The sequence below is a fragment of the Lutra lutra genome, chromosome 1 (assembly GCF_902655055.1).
Source record: "Lutra lutra chromosome 1, mLutLut1.2, whole genome shotgun sequence".
Classification (NCBI taxonomy): Eukaryota; Metazoa; Chordata; class Mammalia; order Carnivora; family Mustelidae; genus Lutra; species Lutra lutra.
In genome coordinates this window covers 123,875,398-123,898,559 of record NC_062278.1, presented here as the reverse complement: position 1 = coordinate 123,898,559, position 23,162 = coordinate 123,875,398, and the positions used below count along the sequence as shown (strand labels likewise).

The 23,162-nt window shown below is 41.3% G+C and overlaps 1 protein-coding gene across 4 annotated transcripts in view; it reads left to right on the top strand.

The window, feature by feature from the left end:
- Nucleotides 1-23,162, top strand: part of CD86 (CD86 molecule) — a 66,096-nt gene that overhangs the window by 18,334 nt on the left and 24,600 nt on the right. For 2 of the 4 annotated variants that reach the window (XM_047735396.1, XM_047735367.1), the window contains exons 2-3: nucleotides 3,167-3,231; nucleotides 17,327-17,376. In XM_047735396.1, coding sequence (XP_047591352.1) covers nucleotides 3,167-3,231; nucleotides 17,327-17,376 — 115 coding nt within the window. Of the gene's footprint in view, nucleotides 1-3,166; nucleotides 3,232-6,106; nucleotides 6,254-17,326; nucleotides 17,377-23,162 lie in introns of those variants that run through there. The other 2 variants (XM_047735377.1, XM_047735386.1) reach the window with 2 other exon arrangements.

Here is a 23,162-nt window from a genome sequence, read left to right as displayed (position 1 = left end):
TACAAGTGTGCAACATGGAGAAGTGAACAGTGGACTGTGAAATTGATGCTAATTTTCTTACCCACTAGTGGAGAAGCCCTCTAAAATATCATGTCATTAACTTAGTTGCTTTACCAGAAATCAGAGCATGTGGTTAGTGTGTGTGTGTGTGTGTGTGTGTGTGTGTGTGTGTAATTAAGAGACTTTATTTTTAGAACAGTTTTAGATTTACAGAAAAATGGAGCAAACAGTACAGAGAATTCCCATTTACTCTCTCCCCTGCACACAGTTTCCCCTATTATTACCATCTTGCATTAGTGTAGTATATTTGCTACAATTAATGAACAAATATTGTTAATTAAAACTCACACTTATATTAAGTTCCCTCTTTAGGTTCTACAGGTTTATGGGCTTTGACAAATTTAAAGCAAGTATCCACTATTACAGTATCATGCAGAAAATTTTACTGCCCTAAAAATTTCCCTATTCTCCACTATTCATCCCTCCTCATGATCCCTGGCAGCCACTGATCTTTTTACTGTCTCAGTGGTTTTGCCTTTTCCAGAATGTCATCTAGTTGAAAGTACAGAGGCTTTTGGGGTTGGCTTCTTTCATTAAACAATATGCATTTAAAGTTTGTCCATGTCTTTTCATGGCTTGATAGCTCAACTCTATTCATCACCAAAGAATACCCCATTTCTGGATATATACCACAGTTTGTCTATCTATTCACTTACTGAAGGACATCTTAGTCACTTCCAGTTTGGGGCAACTATGAATAAATCTGTTATAAATATTCATATTTATACGAATATTTAATTCATGAATATATGAATTCATGAATATATGTCCATATGTGTGGACATAAATTTTCAACTCATGTGGGTAGATACCTATGAGTCTGACTGATGGGTAACATGGTAGGCTTAGGTTAAGTGGTGTAAGAAACTGCCACTATAAGTTCCAAAGTGCCTATATCATTGCATTCCCACCAGCAATGAATGCAAGTGCCCATTGTTCCACATCCCTGTCAGCATTTGATATTGTCAGTTGTTGTTTTTTTTTTTTTAATTTTAGCCATTCTAATAGGTGTGTAGTAGTAGATCATTATTGTTTTAATTAATGATTCCCTAATGACATATGATACTGAGCATTTTTTAATATGCTTATCTACCATCCATCTGTATATCTCCTTTGGTAAGGTGTATAATTCAATCTTTTGCCCATTTTTAGACTAACTTGTTCTTTTTATTGAGTTTTAAGAGTTCTGTATAGGGACGCCTGGGTGGCTCAGTTGGTTAAGCAGCTGCCTTCGGCTCAGGTCATGATCCCAGCGTCCTGGAATCGAGTCCCACATCGGGCTCCTTGCTTGGCAGGGAGCCTGCTTCTCCCTCTGCCTCTGCCTGCCACTCTGTCTGCCTGTGCTCACTCTCGCTTCTCTCTCTATGACAAATAAATAAATAAAATCTTAAAAAAAAAAAAGAGTTCTGTATACATTTTGGATATCAGTCCTTTACAAGGTATGTGTTTTGCAAATATTTTTTTCCACTTTGTGGCTTGTCTTTGCATTCTCTCAGCAGTTACTGGGTTTATGCTTTTAGGAGGAAGGGTTTTAGGAATGCATTTTACAACAGCAGTAAAAGAAAAAATTTATAGCAAGTGTTTTACACTCTCTTTCAATCAGTACAAGGGAACACTGTCTGTGAATCCAGAAGAGTTTCAGTAAAAGGGAAGAGTCAGGTCCTGGGAGTGGTGGCTGGCTATTCTGCATTGTGAGTTTGTGCAGCAGGGCTGGGAACAAGAACAGAGCCATCCTGAGCTACATGACTTCTAAACTAAAAGCAGTTTTGGAACTATGTGTACAGTCTGAATTTCTATCCATGAATCCAAGTATGTAAGAAATAATCACTTTCCATATTTCCTTTCATTCAACTGAATCTCACCTGTGAGACCCATCCTGCCAGTTGGATAAGGGACTCCATCTTGATCATACAGGGGTGCCCTTTCCTTCCTGCAGCCAGCCAGAATTCAGGAAGCTTACTTAATGCCTGGAAATGGAGGAAGTGCTTCAAATCCCAAGTATGTCTTCGTTGCCTTAAGCAACCTTACCATCTGAAACATGGTAGTCTATGAATTCTGGCAGCTCTGCCCCCACGTTATAATGGGGAATGAGGTTATCAACTGATGCCTAGGGCCAAGTGTACTGTCTCTGTAGGTAAGAACCATACTCCCAAAACTTTTACCCCCTTGGGAGCACTGAGAAGGGGGTGCTTGGATCCCACTGCTCACAGGACCCAAACACGTCTGCCCTTCCTTTCTCTTGTATCTCAAAAGCACTCTCTTTCTCTTCTAGGACACCTATATTTTTTCCATGGGCTTTCACCAGTCTAAATGTGTCTTGACTTTAGGTCTGTTCTGCTTTATCCCCTGCAAAAAAATCTATGTGTCAAGAAATTTCAGAAAACAGAGGTGCCTGGATAACTCAGTTGGTTAAGCATCTGCCTTTTGCTCAGGTCATGATCCCAGGGTCTTGGGATCGAGTCCCACTTTGGGCTCTCTGCTCAGCAGGGAGCCTGCTTCTCCCTCTCCCTCTGTTCCTCCCTCTGCTTGTGCTCCCTCTCTTTCTCTATCAAATATATAAGTAAAATCTTGGAAAAAAGAAATCTTGGAAAACAAACACTAACATTTCAAAAAATAATGCTGCTACAGTTATTTGTGGAAACAATTTTGTCTTACATTGGAACCACCACAACCTAGAATATTTTTAGATTGCCTCTTGACCAGTGACCACAGGAAGCCATTTATGTATAGCAAACAAATATATGGCTGGAATCGGAAAATTTGGCTAAGTGTCTGATCTTTCCAAATGTCCACAAGTTTCTAGTTCTGCCCTTCCCCACCCCCAGAGTAGGTCCTAACTATGTGGTGCCAGAGGAATATCTCTTGGACACAGTTGAGCAAAAATATCAGGAAGGTATCTATTTCCCTGTCTCAGCTACCATCCATGGCCACTCCCCTCCTGCTGCTTTTTCTTGTAGCCTTGACCTCCTCAGACACGAGGACATCTGGGAGTAAGGCATGGAGGAAGCAGCCCCATACAGAAAGCAGCTTTCTGAGGTTACTAGTAACTTCCTCCTTAATAAACACAAGGAACTGATCTTCTTCATTTTGCTTAACCTCATCTCAGCATTTCATACTGTTGAATGCCATCAGTGCTGAACCTTGTCCATCCTTGGCTCTGATGACCCTTGGGTAAGTCCTCCTTATCAGATTTTTGAGTAACACAAGGCTTAGAGTGATGACTAATACAATGAAAGACATGTATGGGATTCAGAGTAATTTTGATTGGCTGAACACGGACACATAAATAAGATGGGGCCAGGAGGTGTGATCTGTCCAATACAAATGTTTATAGGCTTATGTGATCTCTGACTCATTAGTGAAAGTCATCTTATCACTGCCTATTCCATTCCATGAGCCCCATCTGCAAAGAGGTATGTTGATAAATTCAGGGAGTTAGGTGCCAGCGGGAGAACCACCAAGTTGATTAGGGTTCTAGAGACCACATCATATGAGGAACAGTTGAGGACCCTGATACTTTTTAGCCAAGAAAAGAGGCTATTAAGGAAATTTATGATAAAAGCTTTCAACTATGTGGAGGGTTCAATGTAAAGAGGTTAAAAATACATATACCAATAGTTTTAGAAAACAGGACACGGACAGCTATATAGTACCTATATGGCTGGGGAGGGAGAGGTAGGAGATTATTATAAAGGAGACCTTTCTCTTTTAACTGTCTTATTAGGTAGTGAGTTTTCTAACATAAGTGAGAAAGCAAAGACTAGACATCCATCTACTAGAGAGAACATCGAAGGGGTCTTTGCTTCACAGTGAGAGACTGGGATGACTTCTGAGAGACTGGGATGACCCTGTAAAGCTAATGAAGTCTTAAAGTGAGAGAACTCCATGACACCATGATGTCTTATATTTCTGCTGCCAGCCTCACCCCTTATCTGCCATTAATTCAGTGTTGTAGTGCATTTGGACACTGCTCTAAGCAGGAGGTGAATGAGGAGATAAGAGAAGAAATCGAAAAGAAAACGATAAAACAACTTTTTTAAAAGAACCTGCTGTATGTCAGAATCTGTGTGAGGCATCATATATATGTCTTCTTATTTGATCCTCACAACAAGCTCATGAGATATTTAGTATTATTTCTGTGATGAAACTAGCATTCAGAGAAGTTAAGTGACTTCCCCAAGAACACACACGTTTCAGCTGGTGGAGCCAGATTTGAACCCAGTTCTCTGTAATTCCAAAGCCCTGTGTGAGGTGTTATTTTTATTCACCCTTTATTTATGGTAAATGATACTGGTTTTTAAAAATTTTCATGTTGGTATAAAGATTCCTTCTATAATAAACTGATTCAAATTAAGTCAAGAGAAAAATAAGTATATAAAAAATAATACAGATTTGACAATGATATGAAGTGGTACTAGTAGCTAGAATGGCTAAAGTTTGGGAAGTACTAATTCCAAATATTTTGACAGCAAGACTTTCCAATTTAGTCTATTTTATATGACTGCTGAGTACAAGGAAAAGAAGGAAACTTGAAAACTGAGTGGAATGTAAATTAATACTCCTGTGCCCTGATACATGGGTAATTTCATGTGTTACAATAAGGAAACTAAATGGACCCTTTCAAATAAAAAAATATATATATGATTGTAAAATCCAGAGGAAAACCCCAGGTGGGGCCTATCCGAATAAAGGATGAAGTTTCCAAGGTATGCACACAGAATGGCTGAGAGGAAGTGAAGACCCTATGAGTCAGGGGCCAGGACTCACGCAGGAGCCCTTTGGCTCTTGGAGGCCCTGGAAGGAAGGTGAAGGAGTTGACAGGTCAGTTTGGGGAAGAATGACCATCACCTTTCCCGTGGTTAAGGATAATTTTTGTGGTAAAAAAAGGTCAAAGTGAGAACCGGAAAGTCTGAAAGGAAGACAGAAAAGTATGAATAAAGACTAGGTAGCTGTATAGCCTGCTCTGTGCCCAGTGATTTGCATGCAAGATCCCACCTGTCTTGCAGAACAATGCAGCAAGGATGCTGGTCCCCTTTCTTGCATGAAAAGACTGAGATGAGATGTTCAGTAATGGGTTCACAGCCCAGGGGTCAAGCCAGGATTTGACCTTAGCCACCAGTTCCAAACCCATGCTATGCTACTTCCCCTGCACTACACGTCCTTGCTTGGGTGCTCCTTCTCAACCCAGACAACACATAGATTTCCCTTTGTTACTTTTAATTTCTCCAGTCCTGCAGGGCACAACTAGCCTCCGAGAGAGTGGAGGAGACATGCTCAGAGGGAGCTGCTCCCCTCCTGAGTGCAAATGCTGCACGCTCATAGGCACATAAATGCCTCCAAACATTGAGCAGAGGCCTTCTCAAGGCCCAACTGGGTCAGAAAAAGAAACCACACATTTGAGGCATGATTATTATATGTGTGAACCCTGACCCTGAGGAAGCACTAGGTTTGGAAAAATCCGACTTGGCATTCACACAGCTTTCAGTCTTCTGCTTGGGGCTTGTTTCCAGAAATAGGAGCCAAGGTAATAGAAACATTCTAGATTACGACAATTAGGATTAGATCAGGATAATTTAAAAACGGGCTGTGGATGTTAATTGGCTTCTAACAGGATCCATGGAGGTATACTCAAATGAATGGTTTGGGGGTGGGGAGTGAGAAGAGAAATACCCAGTCTCTGGGTTTTCTGGTTGCAGACTGTCTCCTGCAGCTCTGCCAAGCCAGAAACAGTCTGGAGTACACGGCAGTCCAGTAAAACTGTTGTTAAACTGAGCTGAACCTTTACCTTTAGGCCTCAAAAGTTGCACTCCTGGATCTCTGTCAGTGTTTGTCATGTTTGTGGCTGGGCTGTCTTTGGGGAGTTTCCTCAGGGCTTTACATTCACTCACTCTCCGCTAGTGCATTTGTAGTCATTTTCATCGGTGGAAATGCCCACCTGCCATCAGAAGTTATCTGGAACCAGCCCCTGTCTGTGGTGCTATTTCTTTCTTGTCAGTTCCCCTTTCTGCATTTGAGTTCTAGCCTCAGCCCTGACATTATTTCTTTCTCTACAAGGAGTGTTAGGAGGTTTGGGGGAGCTCACAAAGGCTCCTTTTCATTTGTTCCAAATACCTTGCTTCTGTGTTCCTCGGGAATGCCACTGGGCTTATGCATCTGGTCTCTGGGAGCTGCAGTAGATGGGCATTTGTGACAGGTATGTTCTTATGAAGCTCGTATGCCTGGGGAACGTGGTGTCTATTAGATAAAGCTGTGTCTGGGGCAGAATGCTCAGAGGTGGGGCTGACGACTGGCAAGGGAGTGGGTAAGTAGGTTTGTGGAGTACATGCATAAAACTTGTGAGCATCAGGCTTGATGTTGAGACTGGCTACATTGGAGGTAGGATATTACAAAAACGTTTCTCTTCCAGCCAGAGACCTTTGTCTGCTTTGGTGAGCTAAGAGACAGGACAGGCAGGAAACAGAAGGGGCCACTTACCAAACGACCAGCAACCACCCCTGGCATCAGGGTGCTGGGGGCTCCAAGTAGCTCTGCTGCAGGAGAAGCTATCCAGGGATCCTGGCCCTGCCTGAGACCCTTGTGCTAGTGAGAAGTCCAGCGATCTGGAGCAAAACCCACAGCCTCTGCAGTGGTCTCTGTTTTCTTACTTGGCCTTTCTCTTCCTATCTCTCACTCACTCACTCTCTCTCTCTCTTTTTTTTTCTCTTCTCTTTTCTACATTTCTTCTTCCCCTCTAAATGCCCCATCACAATATTGGCTCCTCTTGGCACTAGAGACCAACAGCTCATTTGAAAAGAAAGTCTTAGGTCAAAAAGAGCCCAGGCAGTGGGCTCGTGTTCTGTATACCATGAACATATTTGCATTTGCAAATAGGCTTAAAATAGTGCCTCCACTAATAGTTATTTAAGGAGAGACAGGTGAAAATAATTTTTGGCCAAGGGAACTTCCCACTCCTCTCAAATGGTTATAACTAAGGAGATGGTCTATTCCTCTGACATGCAACCTCTTGGGACTAAGGCTCTGGACTTAAATGAGTCTAACTATGTGCACAAGTTCATAGTTCTCTATTATTTCATCTGTTTGCTGTTGCAGGTACCATTAATGCTATTTACATGAGCTATCTTGTGTATAAGCTTTTATAAATATCTGTTAATTGGTATGTCCTAAATATATTTATTGAGTGCTTAACGATGTCACAGGTAGTGGGTATTTAACAGGGAGCATAAAAGACATGGTCCTTATACTTTTGAACATTTTAGCCTACTGGGAAAACAGTACTAATTAGATAGTCACACTAAAATTATTGTATAGCAACCATGCTTTGAAGGCAAGGAAATGGCTTCTTGCGATTGCACTAACTGTTTAACTATGTCTTTGAGCTTGATATTTTCATTACTCTAATATCCCTGGATATCAGATATCTCTTCTTGGTGGAGATGAGGATCAGATGTTATGGAGTTGAGGCTAAGGTGGGAGAGGAAAGAACATAAAAGGTGAAAAGTTAAGCCACGCCAGATTCTTTGGGAAAAAATCGAGATTCAAATACCAAGTTTCAAAAATTGGAGAGAGGTAAGAGGTAAGTCTAGGGGTCTCTGACCAGGAGACTAAAGCTGTGAAGAAATAGAGCAAGAACAAAACATGTCCGAAACAAGCAAAGAGGGTGGTGGGAAAGTTCCTGAGTAGTTATCCAGAGTCCAAGCAAGTGTTGACAATTCACCTTTCTTGGTCAGGCAAATAAGGGTATTTAGGGGGCAGGACAGAAGGATAGGGCCATAGGCGGGGCACACAATCCTTTATTTGACCTTTATCCTCATCTCTAACCTCATATACAGACTTGTTTCTGAACCGTAGATCGGAGTATAGTCAGGGTGAGGTTTGGGAAACAGACACCATTTTGAATATGTGTAGAAGAAAAATGTGTCTTCAGCACTTTCCATCCCCCCATCAGAATAGGAAGGTTCTCATTCACTATTCTCCTTCTTTTATTTAAGAGTATGGTTCCTTTCTGAGTTCCTTTTCCCGTTTAGATAAATTAACTTGCACTTAACTCTTAATGGCTAAAAACAAAAAATATTGCTCCCTCCTAACTAGCATTTGTATTTTAATAGGGGCTTTCAAAAATGCCTTTACCCAAGGAATGAGTAATTTGGGAATTCCAAGCACCAGGGTAGGGTTGGTATACAGAATAGGGAGAGGGGACGTCCCTCAATTTGTGCTCTTGAAACATTGGCTTTCTCTCTTTGACCATGATTCTGGTTCTGAGAGAACAGGAAGGGGCCCTCTTACTTTTTTATTCCAGGGTTGGCATAAATGCCTTTTAGGGAGTTCTGTGGGTCTTATTTGTGATAGGTGGAACCCTTGACCAGACGCGCACAGAGTTGCCTGTAAACTTTGCATGATGGTCACCCATAGGCATTTTTTGACAAAAAAAGGAAAAAATGGTTTCCAAAACCATTGATAATTTGGAAAAGCGATGCACCTTGACTTAGAAAGATCTGATTCTAGATATGACTGAGAACTGGACATCTGTCTTGTACATAAACTTGCTATAAGGAGACTGGAAAAGCTAAATGCTTTCACCATGTTACGCTACTTCTTTTGGGTAAGTGAGGGAATGGACTTTTGATTTTAATACTTAGTTACCTAATATATCAGGGAATGAATAAAAGCAGCCTTTCCTCCTTATGAGTCTACATAGACATTTCTTCTTTGTACGTATGCATCTTTGATGCTGCTCCCCTCATATCTGTGTGGAAACACCATGCTCCCAAATGGGTGAGGAGAGGGACAGCTAATCAAAGTAAGTCAGTGTTAAGTATGAAAAACTCTCCACAAATGGGGCCCAGAAAGATTTGCTCCAAGAAGAGATTGGAAAACAAGTCCAACATATGATCCAGCCTGAGCTAGAGAGAGACATGGCTGCTAGGGGAGCTCAGTTAAGCTCAAGATGGGTGACGCACATTCATAGCCAATCATCATCTCCCGTGTCTATAAGACACCAAGAAGTGTTCATGTTTTCATCAAGGTGGCATTCATGCTCATCCTTTCTTGTCATACCCACTGTCCCTATGCTGGTTCAGCCTCTTCATCTCAGGTCTATGAGACTTTAATCCTGGCTTTCTTGATCACCGTAACACCAGCCCTCACCTCCTTCCTCAGGTCACTGATAGGCTTATTTTTTTAAACTTCCATTACATAATTTTCCTGCTCCCAAACCATTAATCTCAAACTCTCAATTTTCTATCACATCAAATACAAACTCATCTGACATTCCAGACTCCATTAAGCTATCCTACTCTACTTATAGAAAAGAATTTCATTTATTTGTGCAAGTGAAAAAGTAAAAAAGCCCTGTAGCATCCACCATGTTAGTCTATTAAACAAGAGTGATTCTTGGCACTCAGTTGTTGAATGAATGAATGAATGAATCAATCAATCAATCAATCTCTCACCCTCATCTTCACTTCCAGTTGATTATAATCCTAAATATTGCTTGAACCTATCCACTTCTACATCTGCTACTACCACTCTAGACCAAGCGGCCATCTTCTTTCATTTACATTAGTACAATCAGTAGCCAACTGATTGGTCTTCTGGCATCTGTTCTGACTTCCCTACCATCCATTTGCTACACAGTAGCCAAGTCATCTTTTCAAAATGCAAAACTCATTATGTCACTCCTCTAATTTCTTCAGTGATTCATGTTGTACTCAGAATAAACACCAAAATCTTTTGCTGACCCCTGAGATAAGCATGGTCTATTGCCTGCTGACCTCTGCAGGCTTCTCTCCCCACTTGTCTAGTCATTTAAGCCACATCAACCTTCCCTCATTCTCCCTCTTGCCTCAGTGCCTTTGTACCTGCTGTTCCTTTTGCCTAGAATCCTTCCAAGCCGCTCCACTTCACCTATACAACATTTATTCAATCTGTTCTGTTTACCTATTAATGCCTAACAAACTGTCCCCAAACTTAGCAGCTTAAAACAACTAATATTTACTCTGCCTCACAATGTTGTGGTCCAGAAATTTGGGTAAGCTTTTGAGTGATTTTTCTATTCCTCATGGCATCAACTGAAATCAGTTGGTGGTTGGTATTAATCTAGTGAATGGGCTGCTCTAGAGCGGCACTGTCCAATTCAGTAGTCACTAGCCACATGTGGCTACTCATCATTTGAAATGTAGCTTATCTAAGTGCTATAAGTGTAAAATACCTATAAGATTTTATACAGAAAAAAATGTAAAATATCCTAATAATTTTATATTAATTATATGTTGAGATTATAATATTTTAGATATACTGAATTAAGTAAAATATATCATTAAAATTGATTTTTACCTATTTCTAATTTTTTAATGTGACTACTCAAAATTCTCAAATTACATGTGATTGTGTTATATTTCTATTGGAGAGTACTAACCTAAAACAAGGGTCAGCATTTTTTTCTATAATGGGCCGTATCATTCCTAACACAGCTACTCATTTCTACAAGTATAATGGAAAAACAGCCACAGACAATGATTAAATAAATGGGTATAGTTGCATTCCAACAAAACTTTATTTGTAAAAATAGGTGGTGGCCAGATTTGGTCTGTAGGCTGTAGTTCACTGACCTTGGATCTAGAGGATAGAAGATTTTATTCCAGTGTCTGGTGGCTTGGTAGAAATGGCTGGAAGGCAGGCCTCAGCTGGGACTGTTGACTCAAACACCTACACATTGCCTCTTTGACATGGTGGTCTCAGGGTAGTGGGACATCTTTCATGATGTTTCAAAGCCCGAGAAAGAGTATTCCAAGAAAGATAGAAGCTGTAAGCCTTCTTATGATCTACCCTGCCAAGTCCCAAACATCCTTTCTGCTACATTCTATTGGTTAAACAAGTCCCTAAGGCCAGCCCAGATTTAGGGAGAGGAGTTTAGACTTCACCTCCTCATGGGAGGAGTAGCAAAGAATACATGTCCATCTTTAATCTGTCACATCATTCTTCAAATCTCAGTTTAGACTAGTCCTATAATAGGCACTCAAAGTACCACAAACCTCTCCTTTGCAGCACTTGTCATCATTATAATTTTACACTTAATTGTGTGATTATCTTGCTCCCTGACTAAACTATAAGCAGCCATGTGATGAGGAGCTATTCCTGGTATTTTTCATCATTATATTCCAAGCACTTAGCACAATGTCTGGTTCAATAAATATTTGTTGAATGAGTGAACAATATTAAAGCACAGTTTTTTAGCCATTAACGGTACTAATCTCAATCCCACATTTCTCCACACACCTCTCAAGCATATCACAAAACACCCTGTCAGAAGCCTTGTTAAAAGTCAGACACATTTCAATCCCAGCAACCTTATTATTTTGCAGTTCAGAAACTTTATAAAAAAGGAAATAAGCCTACCCTATTCCTCCCAGTATCTCAAAGGTAGTAATAGCTGCTCTAACAGTATAGCTTCAGGTTCTGGTGCTCTGAGAAGTAGTTCATGCAGCATGTCAAACTAGAGGCAAGCCAAGGCCCCAGGCAGCTTGTGGTCCTCCTGGACCTCACTCACAATGCCAGTCCACAAGCTTGGCTTGTCCAATGACAGGATGAACTGACAGAAGGTCCTGAGCACTAGGCTGAGGCTGACCTCCTTCCTCAGAGGCTGTAGCATCATCTCCTGCTTTGCTTAAAGCAAGGACTCTTGTGTGTGCCAGGACAGGGTATGCATTGCCACCTTGCACACTGATCCTAGAGCTTAAATTGTAGTTATATGGGTACACCCTATCTTTCTTTTTAGTACTGAGTGAGGGAGCAAGGCCCACACATCTTTATTTCCCCCACAAGCTCTAGAACAAGCCTGTCACTGAGTATATTCAGTAAATATTTTCATGAGAGACAGTCTCAATGAACAATTTTCCTTAGACACTAGCAAGCTTAGCACCTTTCCTGATACCCTGATCACCACTAATATTCTGGTCAAGTTGTGAAACAGAGAACATTTTTCTCCATTGATCCCCAACTTCTACCTTGAATTCTTCTTTCCCTTCCTATGTCAGCATATCTGTACTCCTGTCCCACCATCTGGCTGGCCACCACCGCCCCACATCCTGTCTTCTGCCTGAACTAGATCCCATATTTCCTTCAGATCTGAGATACAAAAGATCCTTTGTTTATCCCCTTCTCTTTCCACCCAAATACACGTATTTCCCTAGAGATCTTCTAGGTGAGACTTGCTGAAACACACTGAAGTGTGCCTGGAGCTAGGTCCATGCTAGAAAATTGATAACCTGTCCAGGGCGGGAGTGGAGAGACGCATTCTCTGCCTGACACGTAAAGGGTGCTCAAGTAATATTTGTGGAATGAATGGAAGCTTAGGATAAAAACTCTCCTGATAGGGAGGGACACTTTGGGTCTTCCTGCCCCCATCACAGCCTGTCTCCCATGAATGTGCACTCTGATCCCAGGAGCTACCCTCACACCTGGCCTTTGGAATGTACTGCTCCCCCAGTACACTAAGAGTAGGTAGAATCAGAATCCTCTCTCCTTGCTCCCACAGCCCCACTGAAACTGGCTGGAACGTTTAAAGGAACTATACCAGTATTAAAAAGAACACAATGAAGCTGTGTGGGTTTAAACCTCAACTCTATCACTTACTACTGGGTGGCTAGGGCAAGTTCCCTAACCTCTCTGAGGCTCCATTTATTCATCTGCAATGTGGGGAGGGGGTAAGTAATCCCACTTTGTTATGAGGAATAAGACTGTAACTAGTCATTTAGCTGCCTCTAACTCACGGTCCAGGATGGGTCAGGCATATATATAGTAAGGAAAAGTGCTGTACAGTAGGAGCTCTTTGGTTTCTGTGGTGAACATTCAGCTACATGGAGGCTACTTGCTTTAAATTATTGTCTAGTTCACCGACCTACAGACCTTATTCTGAACACAGCTGACAGAAATCTCTTCTCAGAGAATCCCCCCCGTAAATTCTTAGGTTCTTTCCTCTCCCATTCCCCTTTTTGCTCCCTCCCTTCAAAAGCCAGTGTTTCTACTTCTCAGGCCCTCTGGAGAAAGCAATGACTCGTGATTGTGGTTGAGAGTTCATTCCTGAGGAAACAGTGACATTTCTGCTCTTCTTCAGAAACAACAACATTGAAGAAACTGGTTCCCTAACCTAAGCCCCCATCCTCACACATATTCCATGGCTAGAGTTGAGAGAAGTTCTTCACATGGCATGTAGAGGAACATGTCAATCTCAAGCATTTTAGCACTGTATTTTATTAGGGTCTCTGACAAATGAAGTATACAAAGTGTTATCCAGGACAGGATCCAATCTTCAAATTAATGTTAGTAAAGTTTATTAGAAAGACTCTCTGCTGGGCCAGGATTTTGAGGAGGGATGTGATCTCTGTCCCCAAATTCTTAAAGGGCTTTGCCAGAAGTGTATTAAGGTTTCTCTGCATAGCTCCAGAGAATGACACCAGTATTAATGAGAGGAAGTTAAGGAGAGGCCGTTTCTTGCTCAGGGGAAGAGAGAATTTCCAAATAGAGAAGTTAAAATGGTATTGATTTCCTTGTCATACACAGTGCTTCTCCCCAGTGCATGAATTATAGAGATAATTTGTCCAAAATACCGTGGGCCATACTGAATCATGTAATAATTTGAATCAAAGGTATTTGTTAAATTTATAGTGAAATATAATTTGATTTTGTGTCCCTGTTCAATACATTGCCCCAAGGAAAAACAAATCTTTGGTTGGGTCAGCCATGCTGATTTTTGGTTTGTAAACAGTGGGAGATTCCTATATTAGATGGGAGTTCAGATTTAAAGGATTCCTAGTCCTCAGATTCTATGACAAACAGGAGGCTGGTGGTGATTTAGTATGAGGAAGTCCATAGGAATCAAATAGAGAAATCTCTTTCCAGGCTCTACCATTGAGTGGTGTCAGCTTTGGCCCAAGAGTTAATGCCCAAGCTCTGTAACCTACTGAAATTGTTGGGAGGGAGAAAAGAGAGTAATCAGGAGCAAGTGTGAGGTGCATATACTGAATACCCACTGTGTCCTTTAGTAACTGAATATATGTGTAACTCATCATCACAAAGCACTACCTTTCTAACTAGTTAGTAATTAACACTATTTTTTTAAATATTAAAGTGCTCCTGCAAGTTAAGAAAAATTTATAAAAAGCCCAAAGACTCTAATTAAAAGTAGGTAGAAGAAATGTATGCACAGTACATGGAACAAGAAATGTTATCTCTTGGGGCATGGGTGGCTCAGTCAGTTGGGCGTCCAGCTTTTGATTTCATCTTGGGTCATGATCTCAGGGTTGTGAGATCAAGCCTGCATCCAGCTCCACCCTGGGCTTGGAGCCCACCTGGGATCCTCTCTCACCCTCTCCCTCTGCCACTCCCCCCATCTCTCTCTCCCTCTCTCTAAAAAAGAAAGAAAGAAAGAAAGAAAGAAAGAAAGAAAGAAAGAAGTGTTATCTTGAATACATTTGAAAAGATGTTCAAAGTCATAATAAAAGAAATTAATTTTAAAATTACAGTATGCACCACCTCACATCCATTAGGATGGATACCATAAGGAAACAAAAATAACAGGTGTTGACAAAAATGTGGAGAAATCGCAACAGGGCAATTCTGCACTGTTAATGGGAATATAACATTATGCAGCTGCTATGGAAAACAGAATGTCAGTTCCTCAAAAATTAAAAATAGAATTGCCATATGATCCAGTAATTCCACTTCTGACTATACGCCCAAAAGAAATGAAAGCCAGGCCTCAAAGAGATATTTGTACATCCATGTTCACAACAGCGTTATTCACAATAGCCAAAAGGTGGAAGCAACTCAAATATCCATCAACAGATGAATGGATATACAAAATGGGGTATACATGCAGTGGAGATATTATTCAGCTTTAAAAATGAAGGAAATTTTGACAGACGCTACAACACGGATGAACCTCAAATAAATTATGCTAAGTGAAATTAGCCAATCACAAAAAGACAAACACTGTACAATTCCAGTTAGGTAGCTAGAGTAGTTAAATTCATGGAGACAGATGATGGAATGGTGGTTTCCAGGGCCTGGGTGGAGGAGAGAAGAGGGAGTCAGTGTTTAGTAAAGTAAGGAGTTTCAGTTTTGCAAGATGAAGAGTTCTAGAGATGGATAGTGGTGATGGTTGCACAACATTGTGCTTAACACCACTGTACACATAAAAAATGAGTAAGATGATAAATTTTATATTACGTGCATTTTACCACAATGAAAAATAATTTTTAAAAATGACAATGAGATGTCATTTTAACTCTCCCTAATGGTAAAGATCACAGGATAGAAAACATGCTCTGTGAAAATAGGTATGCTTGTTTTTTTGTTGCGGGGGAGCATAAATATTTAATTTTAGGGGAGAACAATTTTTCAGTGTCTTTGAAGATTAAAATTACATTTACCCCTTGACCCTTTGGTCAAACCATTTCTACTTCAAGGAAGATAGCTTACTCCCACATACGTGTTTTGGCATATGATCAAGGTTTTTCATTGCAGCAGAATACTGCAAACACCTAAATGTCCCTTGATAGAGGCTGGTAAAATAAATTATTGTCACTCAATAGAATATAACAGAATATGCAACTGTTAGAATGAAGATACCCTGTAGTTAATACAGAATCTCTAAAGTAGTGGCCAGTGTGCAAAATTGTGTATAAAGTGCTACCGTTTGTGTTTAAAATAAAATGAAAAAAGAATATGGGTCTATGTTTTCATTTTGTTTTGCCTAAAATAACTGCAAGTAGAGGCAAGAAGCTGTTAACAGGTAACAGTGGTCTCTCCAGTCATGTCTGTGGGAGAAAACTTGATAGCTAGCAGACTAGCAGGGTTAGGAGAAAGACTTGGTTTCCACTATTTATCCCTTGTACTTTTTAAATTTAATACTATGTGCAAGTATGATCTAATCAAAAAATTTTAACTAAAAAGATAGGTTATAGTCTAGAAGGGAAGAAACTTAACAGACAGTTTTAGCCCAAAGCCCCATGCTGAGTGCTATGAAAGCAGAGAGGAAGGGTGTCTAGCATAACCCAAAGGGACCAGGAATGGCTTCTAGACACACCACCCCCAAGGATGAAATTTCTGCTATTGGATCATGAATAGTTGTGCATCTTCTCCTGAACATTGGTTTGTTTTATCCTAATGGACAGATCTGTAAATTTACTGATTAGGTTTTCATTTTCACATCAGCTGTTAAAAGGATATAGGCCAAACTTGTGACCTGAACCATATAGGGTAGGCAGATTTCTAAATGGTAAACATTTAGCACTGGACTTGTACCAGGCTCCATTTTATATACTTGCATTTGGTTGGCTTTTTAGCTATTTCTAGTTTTGGTCATTCTCCACTATTCTGTGCTATACTGTAAGCCGCTCTGCAGCCTTTTTGGTCTAAGTTGGAATAAGTGGGTGAGTGAAGAGGAAAGGAGGGAGGGAGAGGAAGAAAGAGAGGTTAGAAGTTATAAAGCAATGTGTGCTGTTTTCCTTGGCTCATCATGTTCTCAAAGTGGGGTCCTTAGGCCAGCAGCACAGTATCACCTGTGAGTTTCTGATGTGGCTTTCACGGAGCCTACTAAATCAGAATCTCCGTGGACAAGGCCCAGATAACGGCTTTAACATGATCTTCCAGATCATTTTTATGCACAGTAAAGTTTGAGAATCACAGGGAAACCAAAGGCAAGTCAATTTCTAAAATAAATACACTTCATTTGTCCCATCAAAGCCATTGTCTTCCTCAAGGTAAGTAATGCTAGATATTCCAATAAACAATCCCCCAAGTTTCATTAGCTTGACACAATTGAAGTTTATGTTTTGCTCATGTCACACTCCAGTATGGATTACTTTAGGGTGGAAAGAGCTGCTTTATTAATTTGTTCACTGATCCAGCTTCCTTTAATAGTGAGGCTTTGCCATCTTCTAGGACCTTGGACTCTGAATTCTCTGCATCAAGAAGGTAGGAGAAGGAGGAAAGAGAGAGATGCTTTAGTGGCAGGTCTGGAAGTAACATCTGTCTTTTCTGCCCACAATTCCATTGGCCAGAACCCAATCACATGACCCATCGAACTTCAGGGAGGCTGGGATGTAGGGCTTATCTGTGGAGCTAGAAGGAAAAGGAAATGGCCTTCATGAACACATAGCATGGTCTCTGCTAAACACATGGGCCCAAGCGAACCCCAAGCTCCACTTGTCATGTTTTGGTTTTTAGGCATTTTCTAATCAAGTTCTCTTTTCTTTTTTAATTCTAGCACTATGGGACTGAGTAACACTCTCCTTGTGATGGCCCTCCTGCTCTATGGTAAGAACCTTTTGGCTTTTTAAAGTCTTAGAATCCTACTATGTCTTCTGATGAACTGGCCACTGCAAGACTGGGCCTGCAGTGGGTGGGTTTTACCTCTTTCTATCCAGTGTTGCATAATACCACATGGGGAAAAAAAAGAAAAAGGAAAAAAAAACTTTCCTGGAGAAGAAAGAGGCATCATGTTATAGGAGGTCTAGCCTGGGATGGTGCCCCCCACCCCGGTACATCCTCCCCCTCTGCCATCTTCCTCCCATGGTACTGGTTGCACAAAGTAGGGTAGACTGGCCTATCCAGCAGCACCCAGGGAACTAGGGAAAGACCCCTGCTCTGACACCCCCAAGGCTTAACTCTTTTGCTCCATACATATTTCCTTCTGGTCTTCTCTATTCCCATTCCTGGCATTCTCAGGCTTTTAGAAGACAGCCAATGGGCTTCTGAAAGCCTTCTATTAGGGAATATTGGTTTCCATGTTCCCTGCCTTCCCTCTCCTCCTCCACAGCCTGCTCTACCAGTTGATGCCCATAGATCACAGTGGCCCCTGCTTACTGGGGGGACCCAGAAGCCCAGCTCTGCTACTCCCGACTTCAGTGACCTTCAGCTAGTTAACAGCAACTGAGTCACCATGAAGTGAATGAAGCTGATCTTCAGGGTTTTCTCACTTATACAAGCCTTTCCCGAAGTCCTCTCCAAGCATCTGTTAGGGGCCCTAGCAGTGTGGTCACATGTCTTATTCTTTGGTAAAATCTTCATAAGTATGGTATTTTAACCAAAATAGTTAAGACCACTGTCTCTTTCCACTTCGACTTTTCCCTCCATCATGTTCTCCTCCTGTTGGCTGGCAGTGTAGTGGCCATGGGCATTTTGTATTTGAAATCTATATTCTGTCTCTTCAAGAGCACTCCACCCCTCCCCCCTCAAAGAAGAAGTTTTAGAAGAGTCGGCCTCACAAGACTCAGATCTTCCCTGTTTGCTGCTCCTCTCTGAGTTTCAGTTTCTTCATCTATAACCTGGGGTTGACTGAGGTTCCTGCCACACATCCTGTGACTGGGCGACTTCAGTTTCTCCTCTCCCGTTGCCCCTTCCTGTGGCACATCTTCCCCACCCTCTGTACTGAGAGAGAAGCCATCCCAGTCTTGATGTGGGGCACACAGTGGCGGGGGTGGAGGGAGGGTGGTGAGCTGAGCTTGAGCTTGGCCGCAGCAGCAGGCAGCTGCCCTTAACTAACTGGCCTGCCCATGAGTTCACATCCTCCTGACGGCTCTGTACCAGGCCCTTGGCCGATGTCCTCCTGCCTGCTGTGTGTGGCAAGGAGTTAAGACTCTAGGGAGAGATGCTCCCTCAGAATGATGCTTGCTGGGATGGGCCTTTTGGGATTTCTGTGTTCTGCTTAGCCCCTTGGAAACTGTTGAGTCCATGGGTGTGAGGTCTATATATGTGCTAACTGACCACTCCAGTACTATAGGTCAGAACAGAACCTTCTACTTCCCAGGGCCTGCTAACTGTGAGGAAGGGCATAAGACAAGGCTCTGGAGAACATTATCCAGCAGAAAGCCCTTCCCATCCACTTCTTATTCTATTTACTTGACAAATACTTAGATGTAGCAGTTACTTTGTGCCAGGTACTGTTCTAAGAGTTTTATAAATGATAACTTATTTAAACATCACAGTAACTTGCGTATAGATGTGGAAGCTAAAGCCCAGAGAGGTTAAGTAATTTGTCTAAGATCAACATAGGTAAGGAGTGGCAAGGCTTGGATTCACCCCACACGTATAGATTCAGCATCTGCTCACTTAACCTTGACATTATATTGCTTCTTCCAACTCTTTCCCATGAACTATTCATAAGTGGTAGGATTTGTTCCGTGGAGACCCAAACAACTTTGGTGGATAATGTCACCTATCCCTCAGCCAAGTTCACAAGCTCCTCAGGAGCATATCCATCACCTTCCTTACAGCCAACACCTCATCTGTCCCTAATGCTTGGACCCCAAACTTCTCATTGCAGTGACCAGCTTAGCTCGTACGACCTGGGAAAAAAATGAAGAAAAAGGGCCTAGAAACAAATTTTTAGAAAAGTTTGATACCATTTCCCCCCAAACTTTCTGACTTTGCACACTGAAAGTGAGAATAAAGCTGAGAAGCCCTATCAAAACTGAGTCCAGATGTCACTTTTGCCCTTGCCTTGCTTTTGAAGTTTCAAAGTATACTGCTTGGATACTTCTTAGCCTCAGAAAAGAGAATTACCAATATTGAAACCCTAAAAGTAACCTCCCCAAATGGTAACTGCTTAAGTTTTATGGCCATAAAAGAATCAGTGATTATATATTTGGCGGTATAAATTTCAGTGCTGAGGTAGGAAATGGTGACACCAGATCAGAATATCACATTGCCAATATTTCATATGCTATCAAAAACAGCAACAAGAAAAACAAAACAAAACAAAAACCAGATACCATTATTTTTTAAAGAAAGAAAAAAAAGTCAACTTCAATTTTATCTTTCTTCTCAGGACGCATCTCTGTGTACTGGGCTGGTGAGCACTGAACTGGCCACAGGCAGGCATCCAAGGGAAGAAAGGAGATGCAATTGGCCAGGTTAATCCACAGCAAAAATGTAGGGTTGAATAATTTATTTGATGGCAGAGGGAAAACAGTGCAGCAAAATAATTCTGTTTTTCCTCTCTCCCATATGTTCTGTGTCCTCCCCTAGTCAGGGAAATTAGACATTAGAGTTGCTGCCCCTGCCCTTGCAGTGAAAACTAGATGAGAGTTTAAGACTGAAAAGGGCAGGAGGGCTTTGTAGAATTAGGTTACAACTTGTGCTTTGTATTTATAAAGATAAAGGAATTTCTAAGTGCAACTTGCAAGGCACCTTTAACTGTCAAGTTCTGTTTGCTGCTAGCCCAGCACCTCTGTAACTTTACGCTGGAGCCAGAGTGGTATTTGAAAAATCACTAGTTCACAGGTCAGAAGGAAATTTCTTCCCAGTTTGACTTTTGATGGTGGCTCTCTTACTGGCTGGGGGTTCTCTGGGTCATAGTGCTTCCCATTTCTCTTGAACAATACCTCAGGTTCAAGGAATGTACCCGAAGTATGGCGGAAAATCTTTATTCACTTTAAAATTTACATAAAATTAGCTCAAACCCTCATCCCACATCATATGGAAAGGTCCTCTGTTCCCCCAATCCCAGATTCTTGCAGGTTCCTAATGGATGACTGCATGGGAATTATGTTTATATGGTTACGTTTACTTCTGTTTCCTGCTACTGTTGATAGTGGTCACTAAAATTACCACCTGGAGGTGAACAGATAATTCAGACTTAATTCCAAAATTCCCAAAGAATTGTCATGAAGCCTAATAGTTCTCATATTGGAGTCACTCCTTCATGGTAAGCTACTGTTTCAGGGTCTTTTGAAATACATTATGCTACCCAGTAGGGAGTATCTTACCCCCAATGTAATTAATCATTCTAGTAGTGTGCTCAGTAAGTTCCAAAGAGTATGGGGCTGTCAGTCATGATAATTTAGGGGAAGATAGTCACTGAACAGGGTAAGTATAGGGTTGTTTGAAAACAAGAATGAAAGTGGGAACAGAGACTTTTTCTAGGTGTGGATTTATTTTCATTTATCTTGCTTGGTACTTAGAATGAATGCACTTTTGATCTGAGGACCCATGTCCTGCTCAATATGAATATTTACAATCTTATCTCTTCAACTATTGTTTATCTATCATTCCCTCCATTCTCTTCTCAAGAAACTCTAGAGCTTCTCAGACTAACTGTTCATGACTCTTATTAATCTGTTCTTCCACATTATTACTTCTTTCTCTCTGTGTACAGTATGCCAACCAAGGATCTGATGGATCAGCATAGATGGAGGGGGTGCTTCTCATTGTTGAGGGAGCCCAGAGCAAAAGGCTCCAGCAGTGTATGGACCCTGGGGCAGGCGTAGGGAAGAAAGATGAGGGGAAGGGTCGGGGGTGGACATAATGAGTCATCATGAAGAAAGTGTCTTCAAGGCTCTCCCTCCTCCCCCATATAAGGAGCCCTCAGCAGAGGCACCTGAAGCAGACCTCTACTTGAGGTCTCAGATAAAGAAATCTAGGAATAAAGGTGCCTGGGCTATGAATGTAAATATGTGAATAAGCATGACTAGCCACAGATCTTGAGTTTTGACTACAACTCCCATTAGAGACTGCTGTGCATGACCTGTGCACTAAATCTGTGTGGGGAGGACAGTTTTCCCCCATGAAGCCTGCCAGGTAGAACCTTTGTAATTGCCTAGGGTCAGAACTAAAAAAATTAACATGGGTTTTTAACTAGAAGTTAGATTACTCAGGAGAAACAGACAGTAACCAACATACCACATCATGTCAGGTCATAATAAGTACTCTGATAAAAAATAATTCCGTGTAAGGAATAAGGAGTGACAAGGATGCTATCTTCAATAGGATGGTCAGAGAACTCTTTGAGTGGGTAGCATTTTATGAAAGACCTGTATGAAATGGAGAAATAACTATGAGATTGTAAGGAGGAAGGGTCTTCTAGGCAGAGGGATTAATATGAGAAAAGGCCTTGAGATAGACTGTGCCTGCCTTTGGGAGGAATAACAAGGAAGCCAGTGTGGCTGGAGCTGAGCGAGGGAAAGGGCTTTGGAAGGTACCAGGGATCAGATTACATGAAACCTTGTAGGCCAGGGAAGGATTTTGGATTTAGTTCTCAGTGTGATGGGAAAGGATTTGGATTTAATTTTCATTGTGGTGGGAGGTCATCAGGGACTTCTGAACAGGAGAATTATGTCATCTAAAGGATGATTTTGGCTTGAGGAACTAGACTTGGGGGCAAGGATGAAAGTGGACAGTTAGGAAGTAATTGCAATTATCCAATCAAGCTGTAACGGAGGGTTGGCCAAGGTTACTATCTGCAGATCCAGTGAAAAATATCCCAATTCATAATCAGTCTCAGTGAGGCAAAAGAATTGATGGAATGGTGGTATTAATTAAGGAGGAATTAAATAAAAAGATGGGAGGTGGTAGTAATAAGGTGAGGTGCTTAATATTGAGAGTTTTTAGGAGATAGAGAGGGAGCACTTTGGTCTTGGGTCTGGTCCAAGGAAAAAATGGCTGGGACAGAGTGGACAACAAGACTATTGGAGAGGAATAGGACAAGAAAGTGAGAGGCTCGGCACTGTGTGCATGAGGCTGAAATCACCTAGGCAGGGGCAGTGAAGGAGAAGGCAGGAGAAGTTGGCTGCAGCATGCCAGGTACTCAGATCTTCTGTGAATAAGGGGCACCTAGGAGGAAGACGAACAATAGCAACCATGAGGGGCTTCGGGTAGTATAGCCTGATGACTTCTACCTTGAAGGAGCTGGGTTGTTGTTATTGTTTTTTTAACATATACTGATGTGTTTTCCATTTTACATTATGTGATGGTTCATAAATTTTAATAGATCATATTTCATAAAACAGTATTTTTTTATAATTTTACAAAATATATACAGATATTGTGTATAATATGTGAATATATATATAATTATCTATATGTTTATGTAGATAATAGGATACATGGTAAACTTGAAAGCAAAGCTTGTTTTAACAGAAATATCATGTAGGCCATGAAATCTCCTGAAGAACCATTCCTGTTCTAGAATACAGGATCTCTTTTTAGTTTACTGTTAACGAAAATAATACTGGATGACTCTTGTTAAAGCACAGTAAAGAAGACTTTATCTAAGGGGTGGGAGTGCTATTGAGATAGGCATATGGACCACTGCAAAGGGATTT